General features: G+C 48.0%; 1 protein-coding gene across 4 annotated transcripts in view; it reads left to right on the forward strand.

The window, feature by feature from the left end:
- The window catches only part of plxna4 (plexin A4), a 138545-nt gene that overhangs the window by 55706 nt on the left and 55187 nt on the right, over window positions 1-27652 (forward strand). For all 4 annotated transcript variants that reach the window (XR_015864213.1, XM_088406532.1, XM_088406533.1 and 1 more), the window contains exons 4-10: window positions 11163-11291; window positions 15028-15128; window positions 20324-20447; window positions 22584-22737; window positions 23311-23410; window positions 23487-23601; window positions 27177-27377. Coding sequence is in view for 3 of the 4 variants with exons in the window: in XM_088406532.1 (XP_088262658.1) it covers window positions 11163-11291; window positions 15028-15128; window positions 20324-20447; window positions 22584-22737; window positions 23311-23410; window positions 23487-23601; window positions 27177-27377 (924 nt within the window). In the remaining variant the exon portion in view is untranslated. The remainder of the gene's footprint in view (window positions 1-11162; window positions 11292-15027; window positions 15129-20323; window positions 20448-22583; window positions 22738-23310; window positions 23411-23486; window positions 23602-27176; window positions 27378-27652) is intronic.

Raw genomic sequence — 27652 nt, forward strand, 5'->3', positions numbered from 1 at the left:
TTCTATATGAGCAGCAACAGCCGCTCAAATTAGATTTGACTGATGCTTGGAGGAAATCGGTCCAGGTTTTTTTGGTTTTTTTACCTCCGCCAGTACGTTCCAGATCGTCAGACGTATGAGGCGACCAGACAAAGCCGTTGTTATTGTCCTAGTTGCGCCGGCTCGACCCCCAAAGGTTGGCGCCCCGGCGCCTCTCCTCAGGCATTCGTAGCCCGAGGCCCGAGTGGGCTTTTTTTTTTTTCGGCCCGCTCAGTTCCAAAAAGCACCGTGAAGTGGACGTCAGTGCGTGTCAATGACTCCTCTTCATGGACTCCTCCATTATACGCGGTTGAATAGGCATCAGTTGCATTGGGACTCAGACAGACCGTCATTTCGATGTTGTTATGCGCCTCGCTCCCCAAAGGTTGATTAGCCATGCATTCTTTCAGAGTGTATACATTGTCCCGCCCTCGTTTGAGTTTTGACATCCTCCTGACCCCCTGGGATGACTGACAGGGCTTTTGTCCAATGGAGAAGAGTCACCCTGGCCCCCTGCGATGCCGGGATTTTTTTCGCGCCGGGTTTTTTGTTGATGCTGTCCAAAAGAACGATTTCAGTCTCCGTTTCGGGTGGACCTTTGATCATAAGTCTGAACCCCTTGGCCCCGGGGGGGGTATTCTTTCCTTTCCCTTAGCCAAGCCAACGTTTTCAAGCATATGTCATTGTCATTTGGACTACGTCCAACCAGCCAACCTTCTAACATTGATTGCAATTCTCCAGAGTTGGGAAAAAATGGTAATATGGACATTTTTTGGCTCTTATCCTTACTCTTGTCATGTGGTCAGGTAAATACAAATTTCTGTCATGTTTTTTGAAATCGCCGCTGCCTTTTCTACTGACATTTGCCTAAACATTAGGTTGCAATTACATTATAATACCTTTCCGTATCAGCCACCGTGGTATTAGTCGTCTTGTGTAAAATTGAGGCGAGGTCATTGAGTTTGCGCTGAGTTAACCCCTCCCATTCTCTTGCGTGCTTTTTTTTTGAAAAGAAAATGTTAAGGGTTTTGCCCAGTAGCGCTAATAATAATATTCATATCAGCAGGTAATTACAGTTCCTTCAATAGAGACTTAATCCACACGCGCCCGCTCTGTTATCAGGCGGCATACCTTCACAGCTTTGGAGAAATGCCCGCAGGAAAGGCCCGAATTACTCTTTTAGTCTGGATTATGGGAGACGTACACACGTGTCATATTTACTGCACCCCCGTGTTTTTCGTTTAAACACACACTTGGCTCACCTTACTCTCATTCAATCACTGCGACATATTATTCTAAAAAAAAAAATGGTTGAGCCCCACCATTCTCTGTCCCCCAGACCCCCTGACTGACCCTCAACCGCTTCATTAAAATGCAAAAGGTGGATAAGGAAGTTAATTCTATAACCTGTTCTGGTCCTCGTGCGATGTGCTTGCTTCAAGCGTGGTAAAATACAGTTCTAGAAGAGCAAATGAAAAAGAGAATTTGTGTAATACACAGCTGTCCAATGACTTAATTGGCTGTCTCATCAACAGACTGCACACAGCACAAGCATATTAGAGCTAATAATAAGACTAATGCACTTCTTTATTTGCAGCTCCGCACTCAAGTTAATGGTTGCTATGGTGTTTGCGCGTCATGCCAGATAGTATGTGTGGCCTCTAAGAAATAACAAAAGTGAGGGAGCCTGGATAATACTGTCATAATTAGAGTTGCGCGGAATCATTTTTTTTTATCTGTTTTCCCGTTACAAATCAAGATTCACGCATCCCAAACACCATGCGTGCGATTTGGTTTTTCTGTGCACACGCCACGTCTTTTAATTACCGAGGACTATGTGTGAACTTGGAGGAATTGTGTGTGAAGGCTAAATTCAAAAGCGTAGAATGATTTTTGAATGGCGTGAGATGATATACTGTATAAGGACCTGGAAGGAGGCGAACTTGTTAAAGTTGCATGGCATTTCCAGGCTGATGACTCAGCTTCCGGGAATCGGCGGTCGTCTTCGTAGGAGGACGCCGGAGCTTTGTCCGGCCGGCCGCGGTAAACCCGCTCGTTCGGCTCAAGCGGGCGCTTGAGAAAAGCGATAAATCGGCAAGCCGTCGTCGCTCTCAACGTCATAATCACACAAGAGCTGATTTAGTCATTATGCGCGGCACTTTCCGCATTGGAATAATGAAAGCGAGGAGACACTCGGCGATGAATGGGATGTTAGTTTGTGTGGCGGGGTGTTATCTTTCCGACGCGCGCAGAAGAACGCGGCATCAATGCCAAGGCCGCGCTGACAGCAGGAAGATGAAAGAGCAAGGGTGATCCGGGTCGGGAGAGACCCGTAAATATCAGTCACGTGACTTGAGGACTAATTCCCAAACTCATCTTGAGATGCGAATGCGATTGGTTTGTTTCTCCCGGTCGCATCTTCAGGAAGTCTGCTGTAGGGATCTCACGTCAATCTTCCTCATTTGTATGCTGCCAGAGTCGATCCGGATTTAGCTGTTTGGACAAACGGGGCAGACAGCCGCTTTGCTAATCTTCTTGGTGGGAAAAGCGTTTGATTCGTGTTGTGCTGTGTGTAGTCTGATGTCTCGGCTAAACATGCGTGTTTTACCGGAATGCAGACTCCTGTGCGCTCGCATCCTCTTTGCACCATATGCCCCTCTGAGCTTCCAGTGGGCGTCTCTGGGATATTTCCCATCAGGCCCCGTACTGCGGGTTATCCACGGAAGGGCTCTGGAATCTCTCTGTTTCCCTGGCTCGCTCCCCCCCCCCTCCTCAGATGAATCGGAGCATAGATGAAAAGCTTTCAGGAATGCTGGCAGACAGGCAGTGCTTTGCAGTAATCTAACCTGGGGAGGATGAAAGCCGACTGGGATGCTGGGACCGGAGTAGAGCGAGGGGGGGGTTGATATAAGGTGAGAAGATGAGAGCGTCGGTGTGAAGTTTTGGCAAAGAAGGGATTGTTTCAAAAGGGTTTGATGGTGACACTGGGAGGCGAGAAAGCAAAGCTAACGATGAAGAAAGAGTAGACGTCCAAACTGGTTGACGCAACAGTGGAATCGGTATTTGTTAGAGAGTAGCCAATGGGCATTCGGAATATTTGATTACGGTACCCGGCACGCCACATGCAGCATTGAAAGATGAATGTTTTTCTCCAAACTAGAGATTTCAACTTGTGTCCATTTTCGCACTTCATTTTAAAGGGAATCAATCGTAGAATTAGAAGATATCGATCTCAATTTTCTGGAGGCTGCTTTTGTGAAAACACATCACATATGAACGAGAAATCGAATAAATAGGATGCGATGGAAGTCATGGTTTCGCAGGAGCGCAGTCGTTATTTTCAGTAATATATTTATAAGTATATAACTATAATTAGCGCGAGGGAAAAACTGTCTGAGTCTGTTTAACCTGCTTTTATGAGCCCTATAGCACTGAATTTGATGCCCAGTATGAGTTTTGTGTCTGACAATGTTCCTCGCTCTGTTCAGGTAGCGAGTGCTAGCAAAGTTGCACATGTTTCCATTTGGCGAGTATTAGCTTTACGCGCCAATGACCAATAATTCGAATTTGCATGCACACACACACACACACAGTCGTCTATTGTACGGGCGGCGGGGGCGGATGCGGTTCAAATTAAGCCAATGCGCAGCCGCACGGGGTGTTGTAATTACAGCAAGTCGGCGTCGCTTTGGAGAGGCGGACGCGCGGCGTAATTGCGGCTGTCACACGGACGCCAGGCGAAGTTCAAACTCCACACGGTGGAACAAACCCAATTGCCACAGCGCCGGCTGAGCACTGGAGTGGCATTGGAGTGCGGCGCCGTTGTCACTCAAAACGCGCTTGAGGTAGCACGCTGTTTTTTTGCTTTTTCTTTTTTAAATCATAACATTGGTGGAGCAGGCCTGTCGCCAGAGCGACAAATCCCCCCCCCCCCCCCCCCGTTCACCTTGTACTTGCGGCGCCGCAATGAGCACCCCAGCGGAGCGCTTCCTCACCTAATTGAAATTTGGAGGTCTAAGAGGATTTGTGCACAACGCCAGCTGACAGTCCCCATTCAGCAGAATATCCTCTTAGACTTCTTTCTCTCCTCTGCGTGTCTGCGTGTGTTTCTCGGAGAGGAAGAATCAACTTTTATCTGTCTTCTAGCCCCCCCGCAATCCGGCGGGCGGCAGGTGAGGAGCCACGCTTCCCGTCATTGCTTTCTGTCGTTGCCGCTTGCTCGTTTTAGCCTGTTGACTCGAGTCGTTGGCGAGGACACAAAATGGAGGCTGGCGGGACGTCAAGGTAAACGGTGCCTTTGGTTCCGCTCGCGTTCACGCGAAGTGACAAATTCCAGCCCCTGGTATCGTTCACGAGGCCACGCCCCTTAAAAGCAACACGCCCAACATGCAGTTGCCACTTCTCGATACGTGCAACTCATTTTAAACGTTCTCTATTTCGGAAACAACATGATGCGGTTGCAAAAGTCTACACACCCTTTTATAACGGGTTTTCCAGCAGATGAGCCCGAAATAAAACATCTCTTTCGCCCAATAAAACCCACACAGCGATACCACAAATGTAGTTTCAAATGTCATGACTCACTCAAGACAATTTAACAATATGTTGCTTCATCTTCCAATTTATTTGCTCGTCATTTGAAAATTCGCAACGTTTCAGCGTCTTGCATGTGATAAACTCTTTGGGATGTAGCCGTTAAAGGGAATCATCAATAGCGCGCTTGCACGCCCTCTTTATTTGTGAACTCGTCTTTCTTTGTGATTAGATAAGCAACCATGCTGAAATAACACGCTTGTTCATTTTAGCTGCGCTGTAACGCCTTCGTTGTCATGCTTAATGCATTGCACATGTGCTACGGTGTGAAACTCACATTCACCCTTGATAACTAGGTGCTAATTTTAGTAAAGGGCATTTGTGGAAAGCATTTGAAAGCTTGAATGCATCCCCGCTATTTGCCTCTCTGTTGATTTTTTTTTTTTTTCTTTCCTTTTATTATCGTGCTCGGTGAATCAACACATGCCTTTGGGGGGGCTTTACCGCAGTCGCTCCTCTTGTTTTTTCCTATTTCCTCGCTCTCTGGAGCCGCCGTGCCAGCAATGCAATTTTGCACCTCAGTGGGGGAAAAGGGCTCAAACAGTCCACGCGGCGTGCCGCTCTGATTCATAACGGAGTAAAAGCAGGGGAAAGAAAGTGGAGTCGAGGAAGGAATACAAAGACGAATCAAGTGGCCTCGGGGAAGGCGACGGGGGGATATACAGTACGCGTGGAGAACACAAGGAATCCACACCTGCTTATCTCTGAGGAATTGCCTACGAGGGGCTTCTCATTTTAATTAGGAACTTTGGAGGCAAAGTCATAAATCATCGGCACGCGCAAGTGAACGGGAGGGGGCGGCCGACGTATAGCGGGTAACAAATTTGCACAGGCGGGGCGTTTAATGACTTTGCGGCTGGGTGTGAATGCAGCGCATACAAGCCACCTAATTAGCTACTCTTCTTCTTCGCCTTTGGGCTTTTCCCTTCAGCGGTCACCGCGGCGAAGCAATTGTCTCCATCTTAGCCTATCTCCTGCATCTCTTCTCTTCGTCGTCTCCGCTACCTCCAACTCTGCGTCCTGTCCTATCCTGTCGCTCTCTCTCTCGCTGCTTGGTTCATGTCCACAGTCCGATTTTGATCTGAAGCTCCAACAGTGTTCAATATACAACAAAAACAATGGGATTGACTTTGCGATTCCAATACTTTTGGAGCAGACATGATTTGTGTCTAGTCGTTGGATTATACATAGTAAAACTAGGACAGTTCGGTGATAGCAGCCTTACAAATTGGGGCACAAAGGTCACTGGGACACTACCTGTGTGTGCGTGTGTGTTTGTTTGTGCGTCTTTCTCTATGGGAGTGTGTGGTAACAGGATCCAGGCTGCTCTCAGACGGCGCCTGGGCTTTCGGCTCCCCATCTATTATTCACGCACTGACTTTCTCTGTTATGTATGTCTTGAGTCAACTTTCTCTTCCAAATTTGTTCGACGGCATCAATTGGATGCTGTGCAACGTTTTTTCTCCGCATGTGCGTTCGTGTTTGTTTGTTTTTTCGACATCACTCCCCGAGGAGCCGCTCAGATGTCCCGCAAAGCACGCTCAGAGGACTGAGCATAAAAGCTTGCTCCCATGAGCTGCAAAAAGGCAAAAAAATCAGCAATTGGGTGGTCACGCCCTCACCTTTCAACTAAAGCTGATGTCAGGATGTCAATAGGTCATTATCAGACCGAGACAGACTCAGCATCCGTCTGAATGAGCTGCTGATTGATGGTCTGCTGGAGATAAACCAATGATGAGACATTGTTACATGAAGATTGGTATTGGTGGTTCTTTCTGATCAAAGTCCATCACCAGAAGAGCTTGAACATTCTTGTTCCTTTTGCGTGTATCTCCGGGTCATCGCGGGTCACAGAATCAAGTTGAAAAGAAAAATCTGATCCACCTCTGTTCATGTTCCTTCAAAGTGGCTGCTCGGGAAGCAGGATGTCGTTAATGCGGAAGAATGCTGCTCTCTCTCTCGTTGCTTACACGGGAAGCGAACCGTATTTTGATTCGCATTTTTTGGTCTGAACTCAAACATCTTGGCCGAGACCGCCCGGGGAAAGTTCATTCATACGTGGCAGTATGATCGCTAGTGCAAGTGCGATATTCCAAATCGCATTTGGAGCAAATTTCTCGACATGAGCTTACTTTTAGCTTCACCTCAAAATGACTCCGATCCTGACTGCTGTGTTTCCCGAGAGGTCGATTCTTGATTCTGCACAAAGGTTTGATTTGCTGCCTGCGATACTTCAGGGGTGGGGGGAAGCGTGTTGACTTTTTTAATGGGTCCCAAAGCCTTTTAACTTTCACACGGCGACACGCGCTCAAAAAAATATAATGGCCTCTTTGAGCGCCGCCACGTGTTGCTCCACTAATAGAGACACGGGTGGCACCGTATGCCTCAAATTCGGCCCTCGCCTTCTTCGTGGGATCCTGGTCGCACCTCTTATCGGTCTCCAAAAAGGACAAACAGCAGAGGAAATTGGGTTAAAAGAAAAAACACAAACATGACTTTTTCTCGGCTATTCGGCAGTATCAAATGAGGGCCACTACCCGTCGCTTGCAAAATCCTGCTCCGGCTCTAATGAGGCAATGAAAGCGCGCTATCAGGTAGACCCGGCGTGAAATAGCATAGGAATTGTCACATGTACGGGAGGAGACCCAGGAGCAGACAGCACAGGAGCGTGGAAAAGTCTTCACCCGCAAAAATCCAGCGCCAGCACGTGTTGGGGAACTAGACTCGGAAACTAAATCTGAACGTTTACATGAGTGCTGTCAGTAAAGAATGACAGAGCGAAGAGTTCTGAGTTTATGGTTTATGGTAGTATGCCAATTGTACAGAAGCACAAGTCTGTTATGTGAGATTTTGGAGTGCTTCTGTGAGTTTCAGCTCTCGACAGAAGCGAGAGACCTGTCTGGCTTTTTCTCATCTCCATTGTGGTTTGTGTTAAAGGTGTTTGGTGATATTCTCAAGCTGATCAAGATGGAACTCACAGGCTTACGTTTATGGCCCCGCTCGAACAGAATCAGTCCTTCTTCAAACTCTTCCCACCGAGTTGGAAGCATAAAATTGTCCGAATTGTCCTCTGTGTCTGCCAACTCCAAGAACAAGCCAAACTTTGCATTTGGCGCGATGGTCCACATCCATTTAACGACTTTGGAAACACGCTCCGCCGCTTTTCTCTCGAGAAAGACGGAAAGGCGGATAACACTTTGAAAGTTGAGAAATCTCTCCTCGCCGAAGCGTCCGCGCGCCCGCGGGTGGTCCGGTCAAACTGACACCTGTGCTGGAAGGAGATAGACGAGCGCCGCGGAGGGCCGCGAAGCCCCCCCGCCCGCTCCCGAAGCTCCGAGGCAGCGATAACGGGCGGACCTGCCACTCACCTCTCCGCGGCTCAGGGAGGGCGAGGCCGACGGCGGGATGAGTGGAGGAGCCTCCAGACACTTGTCCCCTTTCACGTCCGACACCATCAGCCCTCACGCTAACACTCGGGTTCCTATTCTGGAGCTCGCATCAGGGGGGTGAGGTTAGATTAGCAGGCTGCGCGGACCTGGGGGCTAACTACTAGTGCACTTTGAATGCCACGGCGGTCAGTCAACGAGCCGGGGGTTCCCCCAAAGCTCTCGCTGGCGTGGCGTAGGATCCCAGATGAGAGGTGACGGCAACCTGGGTGGGCGCAAACATAAGTTCACGTCTACCTTTTTACCATCTACTTTGTTTTCCCACGTGTTTTTTAGCTTTCCTAAATAACAAGGTAAAGGCCATATTTGCTTCTACTGTGTCGTTGATTTGAGGGTAGGAAGGCGCTGGTTGGTTTATCTCAAGCAGCACTTTGGCACTATTACCTTCAGATTAGCGTCAAATTAGACATCTTGCCCTAAAATACACATAGCAGTATCCCATAATTTTGGTTCCAGCGATGATTGACACGATGAAACGGATCCCGTTTTTTTTTTTGTTTTTTTGTACTTCCATTGAGCCGGACAAATTCTGGCAATCAGACCACGGCTATTGTAGCGCTGTCGGAATGAATGGAGCGTGTCAAGAGACACGTCGTGGTTACGTGGCGACGATGTGTTGTTTTCCCTTCCCGTCTCCTTCACAGCCAGTGTTCCTCGCTGTCGTCTACCTGATTGACACGCTGTGTTTGCTTGATAAAGATGCTCGGAACAGTCATCGCCAGGCGTTCTGGCGGCACGATTGCCAAACAGGCCAGGGTTTGCTCTCAAAAAGAGGAGAGATGTTTTCATGCTGGGAGATACGCGCTCCATCCATCTATCATGTGTGCACGTGGATTCTCAATACATTGTAACCAAAAAAAAAAATGTAGATAAGCAAGCAAAATGGAAATGATCCAATGTGCGCTGATGGTTTTTTTCTAGTATAACTCAAGCAACTATCCTATGCGGATGACAATATATGTCATTTTTCTTTTCAAATTAAGAGCAAGTTAATTGCAACCTCAATAACTCCAGCCCATTACAACTCGTTACCAGTCCTTACATGATCCGATCTTACGTGATCTACAGTATCTTCCAGAGTATCTCTCGGAGATGTTCTGTTTTAATAATCCTAGAGGTACTACTGCTAGTGCAGCTCTAAATTTGAATAAAATACACCCTGACGGCACAGCAGGGTTTTTTTTTTCCATTAAAAAATGCAGTGTTTGGGAGTCCTTGGCTGGAAGAATCATTCTTAATGAGTGAAAAATGTTTGAGAAGCGTCATTGTGGAGGACGGGTGACATTTTCCCAGCCGTGACCTTGGATAGTGTTCCCCTGCAGCCCACGCAGCTCACAGCGGTTGCATGTCCTCAGGTCAGAGCACAGTGATACTTTACTCAGCACTTTATTCGGTGTGTTCCAAATCTGGAGGTGTTAGCTGCTATTGTGCCACGCTTAGCACACTGCTTAACTGCATGACTATAACCCCGCAGAATCCGTATTCCGTTGCCAAGCAAGCACGCCATTCCTCTTGGCGGTTATTGTTTGGTCCCGGGCTCAGCGTCGCGCCAGAACAAATTGATTCCGCGCTGAGTCCGAGGAAGTTCCCGGTGTGTCTTTTGTGGCGCGCCTTGCCAAAATGTAGACGCAGCAAGAGGGTAATCCCACGGCGTAGTGGAATGGCTTCCCTGACAGCGTCACCCCTTACGCTCGCTGGGCGCAAGATGAAACGCTCACTCTGGCCCGAGCGTTATTATTCCCTTTGCGGGCTAAAAAAAAGGCCATCTGCACAAGTGGTGTCATTTGTTTTGTTCTGTTGTCAGTATGTCACACGTTCTGCACTTGGGTCTCTGAAGGCCCGGAGTGAAAGATGTGGTCTTGTTTTTGCGTGAGTCATCCAAGTGTAGTTCCTCCCTCCACCACGTGGGGGATTCAGTGTCTCCAACGCGGTCCGGTCGGAGAGAAACGGATGAGCCGTCATTAGCGTCCAGCCACGCAAGCACGCGGCGCTTCTCGGTGTTTCCCGTACGCTCGTTAATCGGCGTCATTGAGGGGCCGACAGATCTCTCACCTTCCCCAACCACTCAGAGGCAAAATGAAGTCAGCTTGGCAGCCCAAGCCTATTGTGTCGTGCTAATGTGATAGCGGAGATTAGCATTGTAATCCATTTAGCATAGAGCGGCTAATCCCCTTCATTGCCGTGGAAACGGAATCAGATAATCTTGGCTACCACCGCCGCGGCTGCCTTAATGATCGTTGGCTGATGAAACATTAACGTTAGGATATATGAATTATGACAATGAAACACGGATGGCTCTTCGCCATCGGGGGCCTGGAAGGAAACGAAGGGAGACGCGTAAACCTAGTTTGCAGCTTGTTCCCATGCCTTAAACTAGTGTTTATGAGCCTTATGAAATTGCTACACCTGCCGCTTATTAGTCAACTGCCGTTCGAATCCGGATTTCGAGCAAGTCCCGGCTCGGCTTGCTGCTGGACACGCCGCTGTCCCCCGTGGCTCGTTTGTTCCTGCAGCCAGTTTCGGGGATGAAATGCAAGGTTTTAGATATCCCGGCAACCTTGGATTTCCTCCTTGAATTTTCTGAATTCTTTTATTTTTTTCGCCACCTGAAGAGTACATCGTAGCGCTATGCTGACTGAGAGAGAGTGCTGTCATGGGGGTATGTGGTAATTAATCAAGGAGAGACTCACCTGCCTGTGCAACCATCTGCTTTCCGTCCAATTATCTTCCCGCCGCCTAGAAGAAATGAGCCACAGTCATCAAAACTTCAACCGGGCTCCGTTTCACACCCGGGTTCCCCAAAACTGCCTGAGTAGGTCCTGATGAGGGTCAGGAGGATTCGGAATCCCATCCGTCGGGTTGCATTTTGAACAACCCGTGCTAGTTTCTGCTTGGCAAGCAAACCGTGATAAGGAAATCAACCACAGACGTACACCAAATGAGCATTTGTGTCGATCCAATACCCCAAATCCAGCGGGAAAGTCCCTCCAAGGATTATCCCCCAGGATCCACCGTAACACTTTGGTTTAAGCGCTATAAAGAGGGATAACATATATGTTTTTGCTGGATTGCACCACACTTATGCGCTGCGTTGCTTCCTCGCAGATCCGAGTGGACGGCTCGTCACGGGCGCTGCAGTACGAAACGGTGCAGGCGGTGGAAAGCGGACCGGTCCTCCGTGACATGGCCTTCTCTTCGGATCACCACTACCTCTATGTCATGTCCGAGAACCAGGTAAGTTGTATATGTCGTGTCACCGTGAAGAATAGCGTTTGTTGGTATACGTATAGTGAATAAAAGTGTGGAGTATGAGGGAGAGAGGGAGGAATTTGTGTTTTTCACACTGTTGGAAGCTGAAATGTGGCGCGAAATAGCAGCACTCTGTTTAATGGACGCCGGCGCCGAGAGGCTGTGGATACCTCCATCGGGGCCAAAATAGCACCGCACTAAGTTTGTAAATATATGACTCATTCCAACTCGCCGTCTGTCCGAGATTGCGTAAAAAAATCATGATAAAATTGGGTTAAAGATCGAAATGAAAGCCTCGAGGCAGAACGAGGAAGAGAATGCCGAGGCAGACTGGGAAGGAGTGAAATAGTTTCATTTAGGATTCCGTTTTGTCATGGAATCCAATTATCGGTTCTGCGAATCTGTTAACCAGCAAAATTAGATTCCTAACTCTTCTCTCGGAATTTAGCATTCATAATCGCCAGCCAAGAAGAAGACACTGTACTGCGTTAGAACGATTACCGTTTCTTAATTTCCATCTTCCCTTTTTGTTCAGTTCCCTCACGTCCCATTTCGTGTTACAAATTTAGCCACTTCAATTAGAGAAATAAACACTTAGTCGTCGTGGTCCGTCCATTTGGGCAGAAGCTTCCAAGTAATTAGTCTGTTAACCTAGTTAAAGTGCGGACCTTCCTAAGTGTTTCGGGAGGCACGTCTGGGAATACTCAGCGAAGGAACAAACTATGATCGACTTGAAGTGCGCACAAACAAGGGCTCAAAGTACTGATGTGGCAAAGAGAATTAAAAGCAGCCAGACTGAGACTCTGGTAGAGCATCTGAAGACCAGATGAAGAAGCAGGCCCCGACAGTGTCGACAAAGAAGCAGTTCTTTGCATGTCCTTGGTAAGTCGTCTTACCAGGCCTGTTAAAGGAGGAGGGGCGATGGGGTTTTACCCCGGTCTCTGTTGCGAGTTGATTTTTAAAGTCTCATACGGGATACTTGGTTCGAATGGCTGGTGCAATCAGACGAATTGAAGGACTTTTAGAAAGATCACCCGAAAGTGGCGGCCTCAGTTTATGGTTTGCAATCAGACTCATTGACTTGGCCCCACCCTTTATTTTTTTTGCTCGCTGCTCACCATGCGTACCACCACCAACCTTATGTACCAGACTGCACCTCATACCAAAAATATTCCGTAGCTGTCGGGCTTCCTCGCGTTCGCCGTCGAAACCGTTGCTCACCGCTGCGCTGGTTGCGTTCAATTATTGATATTCCGTGTAGCATATGCAGAATTCCAAGTGTGAATTATTAAGAAAGTGTACCGTACTCGGGTGTTCAAAGTCAACCTCTTCCTCCTCCCCGGAGAAATCCAGCGCCTCATTTGCGACGGAATCAAAGCTGTTTAGTGTCAGTATTCTTTTAATTTCTGCTGCGCTCATGAAGGTGTTTAGATGCGGCGTCCCAGTTCGCTTTAACGAGGAAGCGGAACATATGCGGCGACGCGCGTCAAGCCGGCGAGGCGGGCCGCGTTCGAGTCAGTTAACTCAAAGCGGCGAGTTTTACCTTTTGTCCTCCCTTTAATGGCCTCTCATTGTGTGCGCCCTCAACTCATCTTAGCTCTGCAGATACACGCAGGCTGGAACTGCTTTCAAGCGCAATCTGAAAGCCCAAGCAGACGTGGGAAATTTATGAAGCGATGCCTGCCGAATGTCTGACATGGTCAAAATGGTTGCGGTGAAGGTCATTGTCCGCATGGTTTACGAGATCTACTTTTGTTCATGACTGGACTAAAATGCTCCTTCTTACCTTTGACTGATTTGGTCCTTCTGATGCCGATCTGTATTTTAGTTCATCCGAGGACCGCTAAGTGGCGCCAGTTTGAATTTGTAAAAGTGAAAGTGATTTGGAAGAAATTGATGACTGTGGTGTGACGCAAGAATAGTAGCGTTGCGGCGCTGATGAAAGCCTTGATTAATTCCGATCTCCGTGACCCGCCGCTGTGATAACAGTGGGTTTTCCATTACTATTCGTCGCTGAATATAAATAATTTTGCCATGATCGCTGCTGATCCTCCGGCAGTAATGAGCATAACTGCGAGATATCTAATTGGAGATGTGTGCTTCACATACATGGCGTGGACGACTGCGGGGCTTCGTTACGTAGCCTACGTTTAACTCCATCTTCTGATCCATGTGGCAAGTCTCACTTTTAGCGTTTGGTGCTTTGCCGCCGGTGCAATGTGCTGATTTACAAGGTAGTGATGAGTACGTTTTAATTGATGATCACCTCTTCCCGTGCGGATTTAGCCACAGGTCAGCGGCGCCGTGTCAGGAGCGAGACACAAAGAAGAATTGTCTCGGTGTTGCTCAATTTTCAACATGACACCGCCATTATGCCGCATCTTATCCCCTCGCACATTAAGACTTCAAGTGCACTTCAAGTGTGATTTGGCCTCCCTTCTTTTAAAAGCCTTGATTATATCCCATCGCTGCCTACCGTGCATAAAAGAGGCAGGCAGAGTGCTGGCTGTAATGGCAGGCTGGAGGGTTTTTACGATGATCTGATCCATGTCACAAAGCGCCACGCCGACAAATGCGCGGCGATACCCGGATCGGCATTGAACGAGACCCGAGCCCCGGAACCAAGACTTGACTTTTCGGGGCCCTCGAGTGGCCACATCTGCCAGCGCCCGTTAAATGATCAAGATACGACGCCCTCGGCATAACAAAGCCCAGGAAGAGGCGGGTACAAGCATGCCGGGAGATTTGGGATACACGACCGCTCGTGATAAGAACGCCAATGCGCACCAGTGACACAATGGCCTTTTTTTTCCCCCTTCGTAGCGTCGGACCCCTCGCGCGCAAGCGTGTTCGCTTTGCCATTCCATCTCGAGCTCATTCCCTTTATCTGCCTAACGCAAATAGGCCTGGGCCCAGCGGGAGGGGACAAAACACACCGGTTGCTACATCTCAACACACCCAGATGCAGCCCCGTTGTATTTCACGTCATAATATGCAGCATTCCTCTTGACTTTGACAAGGAGATACACCTTGGAGCTACAAACATGTGGGGGGTTAGACAGGTAGCGGAGTGGAGTTTTTTTTATTTTTCCCGCAGTCAGGTGTCGAACATCTGCCGTGTCTGCGTTCAAGACACCTTGAATTTTAGTTTCAGAGCAAGCAAATGTACCACGAGACGTTAAAAGTGCCCATCCCGTCCTGTATAAATCCATCAAAAGTGACGTGCGGGATTTCAAACCCTTCAGTCCCACATCCCCCTAACCTCCAAGGTTTTTCTCGCGACCCGGCCTCGCTTTGCTGCAACTGAGCGACAGCGGTCACCTGCCCGGTGACGGCTCATTAATCAAAAAGCGCCAGCGACACCTGTTCGTGCCAGATGCCGTCGCCGCGCTAACAAGATCGGGCTACGGCCCTGCCCCGGCCCTGCCCCGGCCCTGCCCCGGCCCTTGGCGCTCGGTCAGCGGAGGACAAAGTCAGTCTGGTATTATTCATAGACAAACGGAGAACGCGATCTTAACTTACTGATAAGACCTCTCTGCAGTATACCGTAGGGCTGAGCGATTACCGTATTCTTCGGACTGTATGGCGCATTTAGAATCCCGACATTTTCTCCCGAATCGCCGGGGTGCTTTATGTAGAGCAAAGCCAAATGAAGATGCCATCTTAATACCAAAGATCTTGGTGGCGCTTAACTGAACTTTCTGATGCCTTTTACATCCAGCTGTCCAGGATGCCAGTGGAAGCCTGCGGTCAGTATTCCACCTGTAGCGAATGTCTGGGATCGGGAGACCCTCACTGCGGCTGGTGCGTCCTGCACAACACGTAAGTACCGCGGCAATCATTTTTGGCACTTGCCTCGACTTTGTTCTCACCCAAAAGTTTGAGAAAGGAGAAGAAAGCCTTCAGAGCGCAACCAGTAGATTCCAACAGTGTCCTGTTTTCCCAACACGGGAACTAAATACAGTGGGCCCCCGTGTTAGGAGATGAATCCGTTCCGCGGTTGGGCTCGCAATGCGAATTCGCCGTATGACGGGCAATCCAAATCTACGTTAAATAGCTAATGCGTTTAGAACCCCAAAAAACATCCAAATTGTACATACGTATTAAAAAATGGTACCGGACTAGTATAGCGAGCCCGGTGACAGAATGTAAACGTCGCAAAGCTGTTCATTTCCCAGCCTATCCCGGATTCCACTCGCCGGTCCGTCCGTCGTCGTCATCGTCTTTCCATCTGCCGTGCACATTGGCGCTCTTGGCGGCCAGCTGTCAAACTCCCGTCTGTCTGCCGAGCTGGGGAGGCGCTTGATTTCCCACTCGGCCGAAAATTGAAAATGGCTTTCTCGTGTCAGCGCTAGCCCTTGGGTATAGCATGCGCGCGTGGCTGGTGTGTGAGTGGCTCGCATTTAGCACCTCCATCCCTGCTGGCGCCGTGAGGACACGCAGAGGGCAGAGATGCGAGAGGAGCATATTGACCGAAAACTGGAGGGGCGGACGAGATGCAAAGAGCCAAGGAGCGAGTGAGACGTGAATGGAGCGAGATCAAAAGCCCCGGTAGAATTTGGGAGCTTTTTTGTACTTTTTTTTTGTCGTTGCTATTTTTGTACACCGCAAAGGCCTGGAAACGTCCTCTAATTCGGTGCTTCTCAAATGGAGGTACTAGTACCCCTGGGGGGGTACTTGAAGGAGCTTCAGGGGGTGTTTGAGATTTTAAATCAAACAAACAACAACAAACAAAATCCTTCAAATATAATTATTGTGTTAATTAATTTTGTATCTATGTTTCAGGATATTTTAAGTTGATCAAACAAATGTTATGTTCAGTAGTATTCAATTTTATTATTGTAAAATGACAGATTCTTCCCCATATTAGAATGGTACCACCCAACTTGTCATGTGCCACCACTCGTTACCCGTCAAGTCCATGACTTATTTTCGTGAACAGATCTCTGCTGTCACCCCAAAACGGGACGCTGAAGTTTAAAAGGGTTTAAAGTTAAATACAGTTTGTGTTTTTCTATTTTTCAAACCCAAACATGCTTTTAACTGAAATGATATTTCACAAAGGGTAAATCACTAAAAAAAGGTTGAAAACCACCGCTCTAATTCAATGTCTTTTTTTTTCCCATGGCTTTTTTTTTTTTTGCCATGATTAAATTGAATCAAAATTCATTTTAAATAATAGTTCATCAAAATTAGCGTACAAAAAATGAAGATATTTTGCTACTCAATAAATGAAGGGTGCCACACTTAACCTGATCGAATCTGCCCATCATGAGAGCATTAGACAAGAACATGGGATCGGATCCAGGTACAAGGTCGAACGACTTCTGTTTGACGGAGCTTTACGGTCGACCTTGAAATCACCTCATCGGTCTTGAGCGTAAACAGCCTTTTCTTTGCTCCCAATCAGCATGGCTTTTATTTACTCTGTTGATGGGAGAAGGACGAGGACAATCAATAGGAAGGAAATCAACAAGAGTGGCTGCCGTGAGTGCGCGCGTCAAGTCGTCGTCCTCGACGAGCACTCGGCGTTTCCGTACAACGGCCCTCAACGCGTGGACACGCCCCCTCCACCTTACTTCCTCACGTGTTTTCCAGCTCCCTGATCTCATGCTAAACCATCTTTATCCGGTTGCGCAAATCCAGCCCCAGGGTTGCTCCAAAGGTCAACATCGTTATTCGATATCTACGTCGTCAAAAAAAAACAAAAGGCGGAGCTCCAGGCCTAGCATATCGAAGGTTTCGCGATAATCACTTTGAATCGTACGATAAAAAAATACTCCCGACACGACGCTGGCCATTTTGGCACTTAAATTGCAATCCATTGCTGAGATGCTGAGATTCGTACTGGGATTTCGCATGCGTGGCCGGATCCAATTTGATCAGGAACAGAGCAGTGTTCTTTTCAAATTAAGAGCAAATAAATTGGAAAAGAGGGCGGCTCTTTGGCGCAGTGAAGAGCACGTCCGCCTCACAGTTCAAAGGCCCCGGTTCAAATCCACCTGGCTCCGGCCTTCCTGTGTGGAGTTTGCATGTTCTCCCCGAGCCCGTGTGGGCTCTCTCCGACACTCCAAAAACATGCATGGCAGGGGAATTGGACATTGTAAATTGTCCTTAGGTGTGATTAGGTGCGTGAATGGTTGAAATTGCGTTATTGGTACTTTTGAGGCTTTATAAAAAATCCTGAATCTTGCTTTTAAGTTTTACATACTTCAGATGTGATTGGGTTTTTTTGTCTATACTGTTTGACAGCAAACCGCAACAGATACTATTTTACAGCAAGAAATGACAGGGTATGTTATTAGTCAAATTGCTCCATGCTTGGAAAAACCCAATCGCCGCTTTTTCTACTTGTTGACGCGCATCCACACCGCAACTCCTCAGTCGGTCTGCTTCGCGAACGCCCATTCTACTTCCCGTCTGTCAGCTGTCAGTCACGCCAGCGACTAACTAGGCCGTCAAGTCCGCCGTCGAGCGCGACGGGCTGACAGATTGGACAGCGCTTTTGCCCGACTTGCCTTGTCGTCGTCTTTAGCGCTCACGTGGAAGCGCGTGTTTTCATAATTGCTTCAAACATTTGCATTGTTTTTCACTTAAAAAAAAAAAATCAAAGAGATGGTCATCAAACGCGTAAATTTCAAGTAAACTCGGGGAATTCAACTCGCCGCCTCCCAAATTGAAAACGTATTCCCGGGACGCATTGCTGGCTGTCAGATGAGTAACCTTTTCCACCCGAAAAAAAAAAATAAAAAAATAATTGGCAGACCCGTCGGATGTTTGTTCGGCCCGCCGGCGTCACGTGCCGTTACCTCCGCTACCAGTGCTCATTACCGAATGATGCTAATTAAAAGCACTGTGGACTAATTGTGTTTGGTCAGGCTGGAATCAAACACTTGTGTGCTTTGTCGGCAAGAAGAGCGCCTAAAGGGGAGTTTTTCTAAATAAACACACAAGTCCAAACAACCATTAGACTCAGCTCACTGTGGCCCATATATATATATATATATATATATATATATATATATATATAATATTTGTCTGTTATGATGCTTAATAAGACGTGTGGATATTTGATGCAGTTTATGTGTATTGTATTCTAAACTGCGCTGCAAAAATCAATATCAGAGGTCCCTGTGTTTGCATACAGTGTGTATAACGGCCATATTGCATTTCATAGATGGCAATCAATATGTCTGAGGCAGGTCGATTTGTGTTTGTTTTACTGTTGTTTTGCCTCTCTCAAAACATATTAAAATGCAATGCAACTGCGGAAATACTATGTAAATACTATAGGACAGTTTATATATGTGTACACAGATGTACAGTACATTTATGTAAATGTGTATAGCAATTTTAGGAATAGTGAGCATATATTAGCGCTGCAAAATTAGTCATTTTTAATTGTGATCACGATATTGGCTGCCACGATCATTTAAGCAAATCCCCGGCGATATTAACGTTTAAAAAGCCAGCTACCGTGTATACGTCAAATCAAGCACTTTGCCATCCATCCACTAGGGGGCAATGTTTTGCACGTTTGCATGACAAAAAAAATAAGACGTTTGACCATGATGAATAATAATTGTGATTTCAATCTTGACCAAAATAATGGATAATCATGATTATTATTTTGGCCACTATTGTGCAATAGTTTTCCTTTTCAAGTTGATATAAGAAGCAATCTTATTGGCTTCTTCTTGAGGGGGCAGCGGTGGCGTCACATGTGCCAGAAAAATGGCTTAATAAGCAGACCACACTCCAAAGTGTCCATTAGAACGCTCCCTCACTGGGCCTGTGTGTGCGTGTGTTTTGTGTGTTTCGGTTTAGCAACGATAGCACCGTTATGAGCACATATACATCATGAAGAAGATACAAGGTTAGGCCGGTGCTTGTGGTCACCTTTGTTGCGCTTTAACCACCATAACCGACTCATTTACAATATTAGAAGTGCACTAAAGTGTCCTTTTCTGCTCACTGATGGAGGAGATGAATTGCCTTATGCTCCACTAGGTGTGTGCGTACGCTATGTGTGTGTGTATGCGTGCAGTGGGGTCATGGCCAGTGGGCCAGGTAATGACTGTCCCACGGGCTCTTCATGCGAACTGTGCGGACCAGCACCCATTATGATAGCAGTGCTCTGTCCGTTAGTGTGTGTGTGTGTGTGTTTCCACTCTGTCATTTAGTGTGTGGCACAATAGTGCACACAGCCCGGGGCTATTAGCAAAGTACGTATGGCTTTTTCCATGTGATAATAAGCAGGTTATATGCTAATAGGGTTCAAGATGCAGATTTTTTTTTGTAACGTACGAATCATAAAAATAACATTTTGTTATGCAGTCATGGGATTATTGCATCACGATCAAAGAAGCCTGGGTCCAATTCCCGGACCGTCTTGATCGGAGACCTCTGGCTGTGTTGACCTCATCTGCAACATAAGCGTCAATTAGCTCATGACAGGAGGGCTCAGTGATGAAATATATTGGCCGCATCATCATCAACAACTGATCCAGATGGTCTGATCTCCATCGCTTGCTGGCTCTTTATTGTGTCACCTTATCAAAGGCCCCCCTGGGTGAGAGCGAGTGCATATTACTCTCTTTTATAATCCTTTCAGCTCTCTCTCTGTCTATACTGTACATATATATATATATATATATATATATATATATATATATATATATATATATATATAAAATCAAGGTATAGATATACATTAGAGACATGCAATTCTCGAATAAAAGACAATGTGGGATTATCTAGTCTGGCATGAAAAGGAATATAAGAAATATAAAACGTCAGACCATTCAAGTCATTAAAGCCCAAAGGCCCTGCTCCACTTCCACATATAGAGCCGCCATTGTTTTTAAACACACACACACACACACACACACCTATGTCCAGTCACAGACGGCCGTAATGTGTATACCCCCGCTGAGGAAATCCCAGGAATGTTTCCAACAGGTGCACGAAGGAGCGTGATGAATAACACGGGCTCCCTTGTTTCTCTTCTCCCGCAGGTGCAGCAGGAAGGAGAAATGCGAGCGCTCGTCGGAGCCACGCCGCTTTGCGTCCGACATCAAGCAGTGCGTGCGCCTCAGCGTGCACCCCAACAACATCTCCGTGTCGCAATTCAGCGTGACGGTGAGTGGACGCGATGCTCCCCGCCTTTGTTCTGAAAGTACTCGAGAAACAAGGTGATTACGATGGCTCCTTTTTGATGTGGCCACTCTTTACACGGACGGCGCCGCCTGCCAACAGCGACGCAACTCAAATCCCGGCCGTGCAAATGTGCCGTCCTGTCCAATGAAACGCTCGTTAACATCCCATAGTATTTGCTTGGCGTTGCATTCGGATGCTTGGCAGCCAAGTGCAGTCTAGTTCCCCTAGATAGTTTCCTACCGGCCTTCTGCAAGTATGGGAGCATCGTGATGCCTCGTGACGCAAGTTTGTTTTATTTGGTCTTTCTGCTGAAATAAACGGAAATTCTATGATCTAACTTGGGACTGTTAGATACGCTGAATTGATTATAAGGTGCATCATAAATGAACAGGTCTATTTTTGGGAGTTTCCATATATCAAGCCTACTGCGAAATAAGATGCGTTCAAGTCCAGTTTTTTTTGTTTTATCGTCCCGAGACAAATGAATGTTTCTAGACTGAAAACCTCTGCAGTTTCATTTGAACCCTGATAAAAATACGTATAATACATCCAAATGTAAAAAACTTAATGTATTGTTAAGGGAAAATGTATGTTGTCTCTGTATTCATGTTTTTCTTACTGATATTCAAATAAGCGATCAAAATATTTGATAGCTGCGGTTCCACTTGGAAATAAGGGGCAGTGTTGATTTTTGAATAAATTTGACCATTTTTAATGCGCCCTATGTATTGAAAATTATCTCTCAACACGATGGCTGTGAAATTGAGCTTTTTTTTGTTTGTTTTTTTGTACTATGGGTTTCCCTCACAGATGTACGCGCTCATTTGTCCTCCAAGCAGCCTCTTAGCGGGCTTTTTGATTGCAAACACTCGAAAAAATGAAAAGCAGCGGCGACGCTCACTCTTGCGTCGGCCCTTTGAGCCTTCATTATGTTTTGTGCACAAATAGTCTGTGTACAGCCCTGTACAATACTATTTGGTTTACTGAGGTCAGGCCTGAATGATCATTTCCCATTCGTGTCGCTCCGAGGGTCACACACACCATTGTTGCTTTTCCACCTGCTCGCCACTCTAATGCTATTCATAGATTGCGTGCGTGCTCGGGTGATCGTGCTCCTTCCAGCTCTCCGCACGGGTGTTTAACCTTTCTCCCAGTTTTACCCTGAGGGGACACTTGAACGTTTCCCCAAGTGCTGCGCCGGAGCAAGGCATCCTCCTAAACCTTGTTTGGACTTTATATTAGTAGAGAACATAATTGTTTTTGTTGCTCTTTGAAAAGAAGCAAGAGAAGTTGGAGAAAAAGACCTAGACCCCCACAGCGGGACTTGATGAAAGCGCAATCTCAAAAAAGCTGAGCTAGTCCCTTCCTCCGTTGCTGAGGCAGCTCTGGCCAAGCGTGAACGGGCCCGGCCGCAAATCAAAACCTTGAACCGGGGATATCCGCGCCTGTCCCATCAATATGGATTTTCTGGCCTCGACCTTCTTCACCAGCTCTATGCTCAAGGATGGCTTTTTCTCCCCACTGTCTTGGATGGTGCGGAGCTGATGCTGCGTTTTCAGGTTTAGAGGGTAAATATGCATCTCTCTAATCCTCCATGAGCCACAAGGTTGGGACCGTGAACTTCTTCCTGCATGTTTAGCATTTATTCATCTCAATTCATCTGGAAAACAAGTAGCAGTTAAGTACAGTACCTTGCAAGATCCACACAGAATCAAGTAATGCAATTGTTCCGTGATGTTCCAGATTAGTCTTTGGTGAAGCGACCCCATTTTTTTGTTTCAACTGAAGTGGACTTGATCCTCTTGGACAGAGGTCTCCAAACTCATTCCTCGAGGGCCACCGCCCTGCATGTTTTCTCGGTTTCTTTCCCCGACACACCTGATTCAATTGATCAGGTCATCAACAAGCTCAGCAGAAGCCCGATGGAGATCCTGATCATTTGAATCAGGGGAGAAACCCGGAAAACATGGAGGAGTGGCCCTCGGGGACCTCTGCTCTTGGACTGCGGTATTCTTATGATGTTTCTTTCGCCACGTGTGTGACTTTGACAAGACGACGCCCGCCTGTCGATGGCAGATCTCGTTGACACAGTCTCCACTTTTCCCGTTTCTCCCGAAGTTGGTCCTGGAAGCCCACAACGTGCCCGAGCTTACCGCAGGAGTGAACTGCACTTTCGAGGACCTGGCGGAGATGAACGGTCTGGTGGAGGGCAATCGCATCAAATGCTTCTCCCCCGGCGAGAAGGAGATGCCGCGCGTCGTCGTCGACAAAGGTGAGGAAGCGTTGACGCCCATCCCTGCAGAACTTCTATTTCCGTCCTCTCTCCCTGAACTAATTGGCCGGTTTTTGCTTGACACTAAGAGATGGAGCCTGGGAGGACGGGGAATTTAGCGCTAGCGGCCTTCAAGGGAACTTTTAGGGGGCCTAATTAGAAGGGATCCACTGTCAGAGGTGCTTTCCATTGATTGATGAATGATTCCCTCTTTGTTGAGCAGGCTTGGAGAATGAGTGGGCGAGGTGACCTGTGTGCCAGCGTGCGTGTCCGCGTGTGTGTGTGTACACCCATGCGAGTATAATGAATTAAACATGAAGCCCTTCATTAGAGGCAGACAAAGGGACACGGACGAGGTACGGTGTTTCGCGGCCTTCCTGCTTTAGCTCGTCTGGGACTCCCTCAAAGACCGCTTTCCGTCCCGGGGGAGACGTGTTCCCACCTTATCGTCTCCCGCAAGCTTGCAGGGATGCTCTCACACACAGATACCCTCGCAACAAGCGCAACACTTGCGGCTCCTTTATTGGCGTGCCAACAAGTGATAAAATTCCAGGCACGCTGTGTTTCCTCTAGGCGACCACCAGATCGTGCAGCTCTATCTCAAGTCCAAGGAGACCGGCTTGGCGTTCGCCAACACCAGTTTCGTTTTCTACAACTGCAGCGTGCATAAGTCGTACGTCTGGCGCCGTGTGGCCTCCTCGCGTGAGCGCGCTGAAGTTTTCCTGAAGTTTTTCCTCTTCTCCCCGTAGGTGCTTGTCATGCGTGAGCAGCCCGTACCAGTGCCACTGGTGCAAATATAGACACGACTGCACGCACGACCCGCGCACGTGTTCCTTCCAAGAGGGTCGAGTCAAAAAGCCAGAGGTGAGTTTGCTTTGGCTCCAAATTGCTGGACGCGTTAGCCGCAACAGCGTGCGCGCGAGGATGCCGGCGTTTGGCAATCTGCCGTGCTCGCGGGAAGCTCATAAAAGCTATTTGCAGGCGGCCCTCCCTATTGCCTTCGGCGTCTTAGCGGCTGCCAATTATCCGTCGTATTGCCGGCCGCTTCCGCTTTCGCCGCTTCTCTAGACGCAAGCGGCCCGCACAGGGGGTACAGAAGATGTGATAAGTGCGCACGCGCGCCCTGCGTTTGGCACTTTTGCGCTGCGGCGTGCTCTTGGCGGGAGTCGGTGGCCGGTTAATCCTGGCCCGAGGTGAGCCGCGATGAAGATCAGTGGCGCCGGTGTCCGTCTGGACGAGCGCAGGGACGCGGCGGGCCGGATTTGATGAGAAGCCTGCCCGCCATTGTGTTCGCTATTTCCCCCGAGCCATTCAACCTGCGCGCCCGATATTATTTTCCCTCATTCCGAACGCCTTCCATTATCCTTTTGAACCTTCCGCTTAGTCGGGCCCCAATCTTTGCCGCTTTACTTTTCCAATTAACTCCGGCGCTGCCGGTCAATATTGACTTAGGATAATAACGTGCCAATCCCGTTCCCATTGTGTCGCCAACTTCCAAGAAAAGCCACAAGTGAAGCAAGAGGGATTATGCATTTGCACATTAATGACATGGTCGGTTTTGATGAGCCGCGTTGGGGGAAAGCAGGTGTTTTGCTGCCTTAATGACTTTTAATTTGCTCTTTATGAACCCCTCCGAGCCACGGCGGCGCGCCGGCCTCCGGATTTCTGGACACGCGTCCGCAGTTAGCAAAACGGCAACACGTTGACGCCTCCTATACAATGAAGCGGCTTTGGGAATAATCCCTCCGCTCTATGCTAATGATAGCCATCCCGCCCCTCTCCCCAGCGCTTGAGCCCGTTGTTAGTATGCGCCGCGACGCAGCGTTAAAATCCGCGCCGGGCACGGAGCTGCCGTTGTTTTATTCATGCCGCCGGTGGCACGGGGTACGCGGCTCAGACACTTGCCAAACTTTGTCCTTCACGCGTCTCAAGGATTTAGCCGTCGGGATTATCTTGACTACAAAAATATTCCCGGTCACGCCGTTACAGCGGGAATAAGCTGTTTCTGTTTACCCAATTAGCGATGTTTACCTGACTGTTCAGCTAGCTTCTTTGGATCCGACTTGCTTATTTCCAAACCACTTTGTTGTAGTTTATTCTCACGTAGGGTTACCAGGTTTTCAAAATGAAAACCGGGCCTGAGAGAATGAAATCGGAGAAATACAGGATTTAAAACGAATCAATCAACGTGGGGGTTGTGTCATTACGGTGTCTGAGGTTAAACAGTTTGAATTCCTTTTTAACTGGTTTATCTTATGATAACATATGACAGCGGTGGATTGACATACACGTAGCCCAAACAATTGGCTTGCTGACCAAACCCCGCCCCCCTAGGCTGAGTGAAACGGGGACAAAACAATGACCCGGGATATATCTGTGGGAACTGGGGACGCGAGGTTAAAAATCAGCTTATCCTTCCGTATTCGGCAAAACAATCGGCACTGCCGCCTAGCACAAAAGGAGCATTAAGTGCTTTGCAGTCGCACTAATCAATTCCCCGGAGTTTATTTAGCACAACTTTATTGATCAGGATGATTTTATTAAGCCAGCTTAATGTCAACTTTAATAGCAGCCTGTTTGGAGCTGGAGGTGAGCGAGTCCATTTGGAAAAGGATTTGCAGACATAAGCAAAAGATGCGAAGAAGCGAGCACATTTTGTGAGCGGCAGAATTACAGTAGAAAAGCGAGGTGCGCGAAACCGTGAGATATTGGAAAAGTCGAGGTGATGAGTGCACCTCTTGGGCCGAGGAAATGTGCCAAAGCTGGAGATGTCGCTCATGTTCACACCTCGCGCCGCCTCTAATTACGGGACTTGAAACTACGCCGAGAAAGAGGCCTTCGCAGCTCCCACGCCGTTTCCCGTTCGCCGCCGCCGCCGCCCATCACACCTCCCACCAGCCTCCAATTAGCGGATCTAAGCAGGTTCGGTGACAAGAAAAGAAAGGAGCCGGGGAGTCTGAGGCGACGCGGGGGTCAGCGCCGAGGCTGGACTTTCCAAGATGGCGGCGACTTGAGACTTCTTGTTATGTTGGCCTTACAAAGTACACAAGGAAAAAAAAAATCTAGGCCTAACTATAACCCTGTTGCCTAGCATCTTGTTCTAACGGGAAAGCCGCCTTTAAGTGAAATGTGACGAGCAAATGTTTGTTTGGAATCAGCGGGATACGCGATTTAATGGGGCCCGGCTCATTTGCAACACTCAACATAGAACACTTGAGCTTTGCTTCTCCGAGAAATGTTTGGCGTTTCCTTTTTAATCATCGTTCTTTGCCCTCATTGCTCGGCAGCGGAGAGCGAGGTCCGATGCTGTTTTTATTTATGGGAGCGTGCGTCGCGAGTACGGCGGGCGTATCTGCGCCGCCCCCCATTATTCATCACATCCCCGGAGTCCAGAGGGGGGCGTGAGGCTGGCCATAAAAACAACTGACATTACATCGACGGAATGTCGACATTCATCTCACAAAGTGACGGCTGGCATCAGCGCTTGCATCAGTAGAGCACACGCAGAAAATCCGCGTATTGGTTGTAACATATAGATGATTTCATATCATGTTTGATCGTTTAGCTTTTTTTAATCAACATCCTAATCAATTTTAATCCTGTAATTCTGTTATGAGGAAATTACTTTTTTTTTAGCTATGAAGTAAATGATTTTTGCTGTGGTAATTTGTTATATAATCCTTCCTTTACCAATTGTTTAGCGTTTTTTAGTACCGTTTTTAACACTGCAGAAAGTGCAGTTTTTAACACTGTAGAACTGTTCAAGTTTTTCTTTTATTGCAAAAAATTCAGCTGGTTATTGAGGTGTTCATGTTGGGATTCCTACAGTCTGCACAATTTGTCTTGTTTGTGACAAAGCGTCGTCTTCGGACAGCTGGTCATCTGCATATGGCACTATCAGCGCAGAGCTGCAGAGTCTCCTCAGTCGAAGGCGCGTCCGTCGTTCAAACGCGTGAAGTGTATGTGTGCGGGCCCCGCGGCTTCAATTCCTTTTCCAAATGTAGGCAAATGAAACGCAAACAGGCCACCTCTGGCTCGGCGCGCGTGTGTCATTTATCTATAATGACTTTGTGAATAGTGGAGCCATCCAGTCAGTCATTCAGGCAAACCCAATCAAGTGGCTTTTAATAAACTCCACACGAGCGATATCGCCCGGTTGAACGTGCGCCGCCTTATCTGCTGCTGTTTCCTCGTCCTATTTGACATGCCCAAGCTCTTGCTGTCATTTCTTCTTCTCTACTTCACTTCTCCCGCTAGACGAATTTGACAAAGTTCTTTTGTTTTCCATCCTGCCTTCTTGTCCCACCCTTTCCATTTTGAAAGTCTTCTTGTCGTCGAAGCCAGCGTGGTTGGTTTTTACCGAATTGAGAAACGGTAGAAAGCCAGACCCGCCCCGTTCCGAATCCATCCGTCCCAACTCGCGTCTTTGTTTCTTCCAGGAGTGTCCTCAGCTGCTGCCGGCCGAGCGCATCCTGGTGCCGGTGAACGTGGTGAAGCCCATCACCCTGCGGGCCAAAAACCTACCCCAGCCTCAGTCGGGCCAACGGGGCTACGAGTGCCTGCTGAGCATCCAGGGCAACCAGCACCGCGTCCCCGCCCTGCGTTTCAACAGCTCCTCGGTGCAGTGCCAGAACACGTCGGTGAGCGGCCGTCCTTCCTATTTTCCGCGGCACAAGTCACAAGAAGTGTCGGCGGCAGATTAGCACGGAAAAGGCTTGATGCCGCTCTTGTGTTTATACAAAAGCATCTCCTCCTTATGCCTGTCCTCATCACTCTGACTACTTGTGTGTCTGTGGGGATTAGTGTGCATAATCATCACACAATCCAAATATTGTACTTTGATTGAGCGCTGAAGGAGGGAAACTGTAATCTTGCCGAAAAGCGTGATCCCCCACACTAAAACGGTGCGTGTGCG

This window comes from Hippichthys cyanospilos, chromosome 22, assembly GCF_059441005.1.
Source record: "Hippichthys cyanospilos isolate Australia breed blue-spotted pipefish chromosome 22, RoL_Hcya_1.0, whole genome shotgun sequence".
Taxonomy (NCBI): Eukaryota; Metazoa; Chordata; class Actinopteri; order Syngnathiformes; family Syngnathidae; genus Hippichthys; species Hippichthys cyanospilos.